Here is a 10,225-nt window from a genome sequence, read left to right as displayed (position 1 = left end):
GTCCTCATTGCTCTGCCTTTTTTCTTTTTTTGCTTGTTCTAACATTAGTAACTGAAACTGATTATGACCTCAAATGAGAGGAGAAAGTGACTCTTCCCACCTTTGAGCTAGTTAATTACCTAAATCTCAGTTCAATAGTCACTTCCATCCCCAATGAAAGCCCTTGAGTGCTGAGCACCTCTCCTTCATAGCATTTGTTCTAGGGGTTTTTGTACATGTGCTTGTGTGAAACTTGGATTGACATCTGTATTTCTGACTGGACTACCATTTCCTCAAGGGTAGGGATATCTTGCTCACCATTTTTAGTTCCAGCATCTAGACAGTATCTCAAGCAAACAAGTCCTTAAAAATGAAATAAGATGAATGAATGAGTGAATAAATGAGTTAGCAGTGTTGGATTTAAGTGTTGGATTCTTCACTGATGCTGTCCTTCTCCATGTCCAGGGTCCTGTCGTATTTTTTCTTTATCATGGTAAGATTCTTATCACAGGCTGTCTTGATGGCTAGAGTCACACTTTTAGTGCAGATTACTGGAGCCCAATGACCCAAAATAGCTCTCAGTTGTGTCATGTACTTGACAGCGTTTTCTAATAAGACACACTAGGAAGAGATGATGTCTCTCAGAGTATGACTGGAAACCGTCTACACCAGGATCACTTGAGGGATTTTGTAAAACTGCAGATTTCTGGGAATAATGTTGGACATGCTAATTCAGAATCTTAGGATATAAAGTACTGAGTATTTGCTTAATTCTTCTGCAGCAAGATCTGTCTCTTCTCCTCATTTACTTATTTAACCTTTTTTTAAATCAGTATGTTTTTTTCTTTTTTTATAATTTAGGTTATAATACAATGCTACATGTATGTTTTATTTTCAGAAAATTGTTCCAGCGTTGGCAATTGGTAGCTCTTTCTGTTGGCTTCTGTGTTCCTTTGACATATCCTATTATTGCCTTTTTTAAAGTACTGTCTTATTTTCTATCACTACAGAATACTTTTGGCTCATCTTGTATCTTTTCTCTGCCATCCCTAAAATCAGCCATTTCTCTAAGGCCCCTGGTTACTTTTATTGGAGAATGATACTGGAAATTGAGATCTGGGCCCTGGATATGCTCATTGTTACTGAGGTGTCATTGCTTTCAGTCTCTCTCAGTTGACTGATCAGGGAAATATATTTGTATATACCAAACAGTATAGAGATATAGCTATAAATATTTCTATATGTAACTATCTGTCTCTATATTAAACTAAACATGAGTTTATACTGATGTCTCCAGTTCTAATTCATTATCACACGAATCCTTCTAGCTTTTCCCCGTGTGCTTGTCTGTAAACTCTTACTCTAACAGTGAGAAACCTGGCTCCTACAACCCACTATCTATTGGCTCAGTTGTTCCATTCCAGTATACTTGTATAATGGTTTCAACACTGTAAATTGAATCAGTGGGAAACAACTTACCAACAGAGTACAGTGCTTACGTATAGCACCTTTTGCCTTTAGTCTTATAGACTTTCCTTACATCCAAAGTTACTTTAGGTCAGCACCTTTCTCACTCATTCCCTTTAGTGAGGTTATTTTATACATTTTTAATACAGTGAGATTCTTTTGTTACAGTGTATATACATTCCATCCTAGAATTTAAAAAAAATACCACAGCCTGGGCAGGCTGGCTGACACCTGTAATACTAGCACTTTGGGAGGCTGAGGCAGGTGGATTGCCTGTACGTCATAGCCAAAAACCGCAATTACTTTTGCACCAACCTAATAATAGTTTCTTCCTATCTGCTGTGTTTGTGGGTCCTTCTTAAAGGACTAAAGCCAGGGGCTCCCTTAAGTTTCCAAAAACTCATTTGTGAGTGAGTTTGGAACTCAAGATGTATTTTCTAACAGAAATAATGTAATTTATGATGATTGGCTTCCCATTCTCACTCACAAAAACTCAGTTCATTTACTATTCCCAGCTGTAATATCAGCATGCTTATCTCTACCCCATTGACAATACTGTTTCTCTAGTAAAAAAAATGAAAATTCCACTTGAGCTTCTTAGATTGCCTTTTGACAGAGACTAGATATTCCTTGAAGTGAATGGCAGAACAGTGTGACTTGTAAAAGTAACTTGGGCAGAGAACAAACTGAAGCTTCTTTCAGGTAACAATGAACTCTGCAATTTAAGAATGCAAATGAAATAAGGATATTTTTGGCCAAACACAAATAGAAGGTGTAAACCAAAAAGTATCTAAATCAATTTAGAAATTTATTTTCCTAAGGTTAAGGGTGCATGCCCAGGAGGCAGGTCTGTGCCTTTCTCCAAAAATGATTTTGAGGGCTTTAATACTTAAGGGGGAAAGGGCAGATACTGGGGAAAGTGGAATCAATTTTTATAAGATGTGGGTAGATGAGAGGCAAATGGTTGCCTTCTTTTGAGTCTTTGGTCAGTAGTTTACATGCGAGAGGCAGGTAGAGGAATAGTCACTTATGCATTCATCTAGCTCAATGAATCTGTATTTTTACATAAGAAAAACAAACATAGGGTGGAGGAAGCAATCAGATACACATTTGTCTCAGGTGCAAAGAGGGATGACTTTGAGTCCTGTTCCATGTCTTGTACCTGTGAGGACAAGCTATCAATTTACATTGTCAGAGTGAAATTCAATAGATCTCTTTTAAGGTAAAGATCTGGGGGGCCCACAAGGAATTTCCACAAGGAAGTGGGCAATATTGTGAGGGAGATACGCAGCTTTTTTTTCCTTGTAGCTGTTATTTAGGAATGAAATAGGAGACAGGTTTGCCTGGTGCACTTCCCAGCTTGACTGTTTTCTTTGACTTAGTGATTTTGGGGTCTCAAGATATATTTTTCTTTCACAAAGTTGTCTACCACCATAAGATCTTCAGAAAAGGAAATGTGGCAGGCCAGTTCTCACTAATGCAGACCTCCATAACAACTGTTTCAGTACTGACTGAGTGGCTAAGTTAAATATTTAAAAGCCAGTGCCCTTATACAAAGTCTGGAATGTAGCAAAAGCCTATCAAGAGTTTTGCCTAGGTCTTTCCTAAAAGCATGACAAAATAAAGAAAGAATTCTTAACAGGATCCCTTTAGGATTAAACAAGTTTTATTGTGGATCTGAAGAAACTCACTAGGCCTCCACAAACAAGTTTACTGGAGGTCTGAAGGAACTCCCTAAGCCTCTGTGATTTAGCAGGGGACAAGATAAGGGCAATCACCCAAGCACTTGTATCCATTTAGATGAAGTACATTTACTGAGGCTCCAGAGGAAGGTCTTCAGAACTCAGACCTTAGTTATAGACTAAAAGAAGTTAATCATTTATGTCTTCAGATGAATGCATACTTACACGTAGACATATAGCTTAGAAGATATATAAGCTCTGGAAAACTTTGCAATTTTGAGTTGGTCTGGCAATTTTGAGTTGGTCTGTTGTTGGTGGACAAAGGCAGGGGCAGTGAGGGCATCGGGGGCCGGTGGGTGAGCTGCGCGGACGAGGAGGAGGCAGATGAGGAAGAAGAGGACGAAGAGGATGATGAGAGGGGAGGCTGAGCCATGGGAGGGGCTGGGGCCTTGTTTTTTTTTTTTTTTTTTTTAACCAGTCTGAGGATTTAATTAACCAGAAAGGGGACTGTTGGGAGGGGCACCCCTGTAAAAATGTACAAAAGGTCTGGGGGCTATGTGAAAAGGGTGATAAATATGTACATGGAACACCCCTTCCTTGAGCCCCTCCTCCCCCAGCCCTTGGAGGGCATGAGGACTTGGGTGTAGGTGAAGGGGAGGGGGCACTTTGGCCTCTGGCTTAGTGAGCCCTTGGGGAGGCAGACCCAGGGCCTAGAGGCCCTTAGAGGGGCAAAGGTGCACCTCATGAGGCCTCATGGCCCTCGAGATGAGCCACACTCCCATGCACACGCCCCTCTCCCTCTCTAGAGGCTGTGACCTCTGCTCTCCCAGTGACCCCACACTCCACGGGATGCTTGGTCTCGTGGGGGTTGAGGCTTCTGTTCCCAGGTTCCATGGCCTCAGAGGTGGCTGGTGAGGTTACGACCTTTGCCCTCCAGCCCTGGCTTAAAACCTCAGCCCTAGGACCTGGTTAAAGGAAGGGGAGATGGAGCTTTGCCCCAGGCCCTCCCCTCCCCTCACCTGTCAGCCCGAGCTGGGCCAGGGCCCCTAGGTGGGGAACTGGGCCAGGGGGCGGGCACAAGTGGAGGTGGTGCCCCCAAAAGGGCTCCCGGTGGGGTCTTGCTGAGAAGGTGAGGGGTTCCTGGGGCTGCAGCAGGTGGTGGTGGAGGAGCCAAGCGGCTGTAGAGCAAGGGGTGAGCAGGTTCCAGACCGTAGAGGCGGGCAGCAGCCACGGTCCCGGATCCAGTCAGCTCCTCACCCGCCTCATAGAACTGGGGTGGCCTTGCCAGGCGTGGAGGTGCAGCCAACCAGGTTGGCTCCAGGAAGCCAGTGCAGTGCTCTGATGGGCTAGGGCCCAGACACGGGGGTGGCCGGGGCCTCTCAAACAGCGGGTGAAGGCCCTGGGGCCCAGTGGCTGCGGCGGCGGCGGCGGCGGCAGCAGCCTCCTCCTTCCGCTCTTCCTTTACCCGCATGGATTCCTTGGCTGGCCGAGGCCCCTCCTCACCAGCCAGCGCTTTGGGAGTAGCAGGAGAAACTCGGAGGTGGGGCCGTGAGAAGGGGAGGTCCCTGTCCTTCTCCTCCTTGGTGAGGGAGGGCTCCCTCCGCTCCACAGGCCGCTCGTTGTCTGAGCCTGGAGTCCGGGCGGCCTCAGGGGGCCGGACCCAGGCAGGAAAGGCCAGAGGACTGCGGTGCAGGCGGCCCTATGGGTCCGGAGGGGAGGCGAAGGCTGGTGGGGCCCCTGGGCTTTCTTTCTGGGCAAAGACGGCGCCGGAGTTGAATGTGGGGCTGCCCAGGCCTCCAAAGGCCCCGTTGGAGAGGGCAGCCAAGGAGGCGAAGCTTGTGGGACGCCCAAAGGGATCAATGTGGGTGCTGGGGCTCAGGAAGGGTCCGTGGGCCCTGGGAGCTGCCGTGAAAGGGTTGGCTGCAGCGTGGACGGCATGAGTCGCAGTGAAGAGGGGGGCCGGGTGGGAGAGCTCCTGCCCAGGGGGCAGGGCCCCATAGGGCCCTGGAAGGCATGGCAGGAGGTCGTTCCGAAAGTCAAGTTTTTGGGCGTCACCCTTCATTTTCTCCTGGTGTCTCAGGATCATGTAAGCCACACGCACGTGCATGGCACATCAGTTACCTGGTTTCCTCAAAGGTGGCCGGAAATGGTCGGGGATCTGTGTTCCCTTCTTGGGGAGCCCGCTTGGCACCGGCCCCAGTCCTGGTGGCAGTTCAGGGTTCTTGCCCTTGGGCTGGAAGGCCCCCTGCAAGGAGCCAAAGGAGCCGGCCGGCGGGAGGCCTGGAGGCAGCCTGGGCACTGCGGGAGGGAAGGCCACATACAGATTATGTCGGAAAAGGCCTTCCATTTTTCCCAGATATTTCTCAAACATGTGGGGGCCATGGGGTGGCAGCAGGCCCGGGGGATAACGGGTGAAGCGCTGGTGGGTGTGCTGGTGGGTGTGCTGGTGGTGGTTGTGCTGGTGGAACTGGAAGGCCAGGGGCTGGGCCAAGCCCCCTGCCCCCACCACCTCAGGGCCACCCTGGGCATTCAGGTAGCGAGAGTTCAGGTCCTGGCCGATCAGGTCCTGCTCAGAAAGGGCGTTAGCGGCTGAGGCCCCAGGGTGCCCTGGCACCTGCAGCAGGGGTGGGGGTGGGGGCAGGGTGGGGCCAGGGGAGAACAAGGAGGGGCGGTGGGGTGGTAGTGGGTGCTGCAGCCCGGGAGGGGGAAAGCTGTGGGTGGACAAAGGCAGGGGCAGTGAGGGTGTCGGGGGCCGGTGGGTGAGCTGCGCGGATGAGGAGGAGGCAGATGAGGAAGAGAAGTACGAAGAAGATGATGAGGGGGGAGGCTGAGCCACGAGAGGGGCCGGGGCCTTGGTTTTTTTTTGAAGAAAGAAAGAGAGAAAGAAAAAAAAATGGAGAGGAAGAAAAAGGAAGAGAAAGAGGGAGAAAGAACGGGAGTATTGCTTTATTGCTCAGGCTAGAATGCAGTCTAAAAATGGGAATTGAAAACCTCTTTTATGCCAATAATTGTGCTTAACAATGGAGACAGGAAGGAATAAGGGACGAAAATAACAAACAAGCAGCCAACCAATATTTCATTTAAACCTGTGAAATACTATGCAATTACTGATGAGTGATTTACTTCCAATTATATAGTCACTTTTAGAATAGGTGTGATATGATACTGATAAGATAGAATAGGTGTGATATGATACTGATAAGAATGTATGTTTTATGTATTTGAAGTGGAGAGTTTCTGCACACGGTTTGGGACTCTGTGTATGAGTACGATTAATATCTTGAATTTATTAAGAAGATAAAGAGGTCGATAAATAAAGAGGTCGAGCCCGTTTTGCAAGGTCACACAGGGAAGAAAAGGATCATGAAAATGAACTTCAGCTGTCACCTGCGGTGAGTGCGCTAGAGGTCTTTTGAACTCCTTTGGCTACCGTCGCCGGGTTCTCGCTGAGCACTTTTTCTGCGCCTGCGCGCGGTGGAGAGCCGTCCATTTTTCCATCAGTCTGGAAGGGCGTTGGTGTTGAGGTTGGCTTGGCGTACGTATCAAGGACAGTAACTACCATGGCTTCTGAAGTTTTGGCAAAACCTCAGATGCATGGCTTCTAGTCAGGCGTCTGCGAATTCCTATGGTTGGAGCATTCCTGGTATTCCTGGGGGTTGCAGATCTCTGTAAGTTTGGTGTGGCCGAACCAAGAAAGAAGGCATACGCAGATTTCTACAAAAATTACAGTCCCGAGAAAGATTTTGAGGAGATAAAGAAGGCTGGTATCTTTCGTAGTATAAAGTGATCTTGGAATAGAAAGAATTTCTTCAGGTTGAATTACCTAGAAGTTTGTCACTGACTCGGGTTCCTGAACTATGACACATGAATATGTGGGCTAAGAAATAGTTTCTCTTGATAAATAAACAATTAACAAATAATAATAATAAAAAAGACACTGACGCAGTCCGCTCCCGGAGGACAGAGCGGCCCCGTCGCCGGCTTGGTGTCGCCGTCCTGCTGCGGCCGGCGGGAGGCAATCCGGCCAGGCGCCCGCTAGCTACTGCGGCTACCCAGACGGCGAAAGTGGAAGGAATACCGCGTGCAAGCAGGCAGCCAGTGTGGAAGAATGGCGGTGAGCCACTCAGTAAAGGAGCGGACCATCTCTGAGAACAGCCTGATCATCCTGCTGCAGGGCCTCCAGGGCCGGGTAACCACAGTGGACCTGCAGGATGAGAGCGTGGCCCACGGACGCATAGACAATGTCGATGCTTTCATGAACATCCGCCTGGCCGAAGTCACCTACACGGACCGTTGGGGGCATCAGGTCAAGCTGGATGACCTCTTTGTGACAGGCCGCAATGTCCGTTACGTCCACATCCAAGATGATGTGAACATCATCTCCACCATTGAGCAGCAGCTGCAGATTATCCATCGCGTGCGGAACTTTGGTGGCAAGGGCCAAGGCCTGTGGGAATTTCCCTCCAAAAACTCTAAGTGACACCCTTGGCAAGCCTGGCCCCAACTCGGATTCCTCCGGTGTTCTCCAGAGCCAGCTCTATGCCCTCACACCCTGTACGGAACCTGAGAAGAGAGCAGGGCCGGCCCAGAAGCTGGTGTCCAACACACACCACCTGTCAAAGCTGCCTTTCACAGGGTTCCACCTCCCAGACTCAATCTGGGACCCAAAATCCTATCTATCTGTGGCCTTCGGGTAGGTGACATCCCCCTTTTTGATGATCTGAATCTCTGACTTCTTGATTATGTAATCTATCAAGTAGTTTTCAGTTCTCTCAGTGAGGATAAAGGTGCTCAGCCTGAGCCACCTCTAAGTGTCAAACAAAACAAAACAAAACAAAAAACCAGTCTTGGTTTGGTTCGGCAACAAAATTTGGCATGCCAGCCAGGAGAGACTGTGATGGTGCTGTGTTCAGCAACCAGAAGCTTGTGATGAGACAGTCTTCAGGAGAATCTCAGTAGCTGTCAGTGAGATTTTCCTGGGGCCCCTCCTAAGGGCTGTTGCATGCACAAAATTGTATGTCCCTTTCACTACTGGGGAAGAACGGAGATCAGGAGCAGATGCACTCATACGGTAAGTTAACCGGATCATATGCTGGGAACCTATTGTTTTCCTATCTGGGCTTGTTAAGCCATTTATCTGGTACTGCCAAGGGAAGCAGTAGGGCTCACTCTGCTTTGCGTTTTGGTTGAGGTAAAGTTTTGAGTTAGTTTTGAGTCTGTTTTGCCTGAGTGCACTCCTCCTTGTGTTGTCTAAAATTTGTCTCTACTTATTTGTGTATCTGCCTTATTCCCTTTGATATCATGTAAACTTGAAAATGGGAGGTAATGGATCCGTTCTTGCTGAGAGGCCTCTGGGAAGGAAAAATATTATTTTTAGGTGCTCAATGGTTAAAAGTCAGATTAATTAAAACCTAACATCCAAAATGTATATATGTACGTGTGCATGGTTGTATTCAAGAGGGCTCCATATTTTTGTTTTTGTTTGTTTCTCTCCTAGGACCTCATCTTTTTGTGCAAAAGTTTTTTTTCTCGGTTGACTGAATTTGGTTTTTATTTTTTTTCATTAATAGCTATTGCAATAGAGGCTACTCCGGGGATTTAAAGAAAAAGTGTAATTTAGACACTTGGAAATGTCTTTGTTCAGAAAAAAAATTTTTAAGTTCACTGTAAAAGCATCACATAGTCTAGCTTCATAATAATTCTCCCTTTTTGAAAACCCAGTATTCAGTGTGGGCTCTGCCTAGAGCTCCAAGATCCAGTTAAAAGATAGGTAATCAATATCTAAATAAAGTTAGTCTCCTTATACAGTCCTATAATAAATTTCCATAATTTTGTGTTTGATCTGGCATCCATCTTTAATCTCCCTCTAGCACCACCCAGACTTTGTGTACCTTGAGATGTAAATCTTGCCATTTGATTTTTCACCTAAGAGTTGCTTCCTTTCATGTGTAAATTTAGGGCTATTTAGCTGACAACTGCTGGGGTAATAAATCAGGTTATCAAGACTTTGCAAGTCTAAGACAGGAAAAAGGAGGTCTTATGAATATAGAAAATGTACTTCTGTTGGCATGCCTAATATGCCTGTGTATTCACGTTTTGCATACACAATGTTTCACTACTGAAAATATATAAAAGAGTTCTAATTATTTGGCTCAAAGAAAAATAAAAGTGTTTAAAATATTTTAACAGAGAAAGACTAGTCAAATGCTTTTTCAAGTTTATGCAACTTACGTAAAATCTTTAATAAATAAGCTAACTTTAAAAATTGGTAAAGTAATATTAGCAATGTCTTAAGAGTTGCCAGCATACATTTTTGTTTGCATTTATTGATAAAACAATTTCATACTTATCTCTGCCAAATACTATAAGGTGTCAAAATTTGGCATAGAAGCTACAAAACTATAGTTCAGCCCAAAACAGAATGATCTTTGCTTGTGTAATTTTTAATAAATAAAACATTAATATTGGTGTAATAAAGATAGCTACATCTTGAATTATTTAGTAAAATACCCTAACTTCTAATCTTGTGGACTTAGGCAATCTAGTCTACAGATGTAAAGGAAGTTTGTCCTGGGAAAGGACTGTTATTATCTAGTTTCAAAGCTAAACTATAAGCTAAATTAATGAACAAGTATAACTTGGAGGTTAGAAGCAAGATGGAGTCAGTTAGTTTAGATCATTTTCACTGTCCCAGTTATAATTTTGCAATGGTGGTTTTATAACTTTAAATCATGAATATCACAGTTTTCATAAATAATCTAGGTAAATGATTAAAATAAATAATTAGATAAATGTAATGGGATACTCATAAACAAACTTGTCATAAATTGGAATCTACAGTTATATTAAATTAAACAACAGATATTTCATTATTTGGATACTTTCCAATTAAAAAAATTTAGGAAAACATTCTAAAAGTTGTGTCCTTTTTAAAGGGTAACTAATTTTTGTCTAATTCAAAGCTTATTTAAAGAGTTATATATAAAACAAGGTAAAGGAAACCAGGAAATAAGAGAGATATAAAGAAAGTTATAAAAAAGAGAGTTTAAAGGTTATTGGTCAAATAAAACTGTTTTAAAAAATGTAAGCACTTGGTT

The 10,225-nt window shown here is 45.1% G+C and overlaps 2 protein-coding genes across 2 annotated transcripts; one reads left to right on the top strand and one right to left on the bottom strand.

Moving 5' to 3' along the window:
• Positions 1-4,143: 4,143 nt before the first annotated feature.
• On the bottom strand, positions 4,144-6,690 carry LOC105704915 (probable fibrosin-1). The gene is given in 2 exon segments (XM_012434429.3): positions 4,144-5,979; positions 6,559-6,690. Coding segments are annotated over 2 exon segments (1,968 nt in total).
• Positions 6,691-7,236: 546 nt separating this feature from the next.
• On the top strand, positions 7,237-7,608 carry LOC105704914 (U7 snRNA-associated Sm-like protein LSm10). The gene has a single exon (XM_012434428.2). It carries the CDS (start codon positions 7,237-7,239, stop codon positions 7,606-7,608), a length of 372 nt encoding a protein of 123 aa, XP_012289851.2.
• Positions 7,609-10,225: the final 2,617 nt, after the last annotated feature.

The sequence above is a fragment of the Aotus nancymaae genome, unplaced genomic scaffold (genome assembly GCF_030222135.1).
Source record: "Aotus nancymaae isolate 86718 unplaced genomic scaffold, 86718_ANA_hifiasm-v0.15.2.pri h1tg000017l, whole genome shotgun sequence".
Classification (NCBI taxonomy): Eukaryota; Metazoa; Chordata; class Mammalia; order Primates; family Aotidae; genus Aotus; species Aotus nancymaae.
Note: the sequence above shows the minus strand (reverse complement) of the source record. Positions and strands in the feature narration are given on the sequence as shown.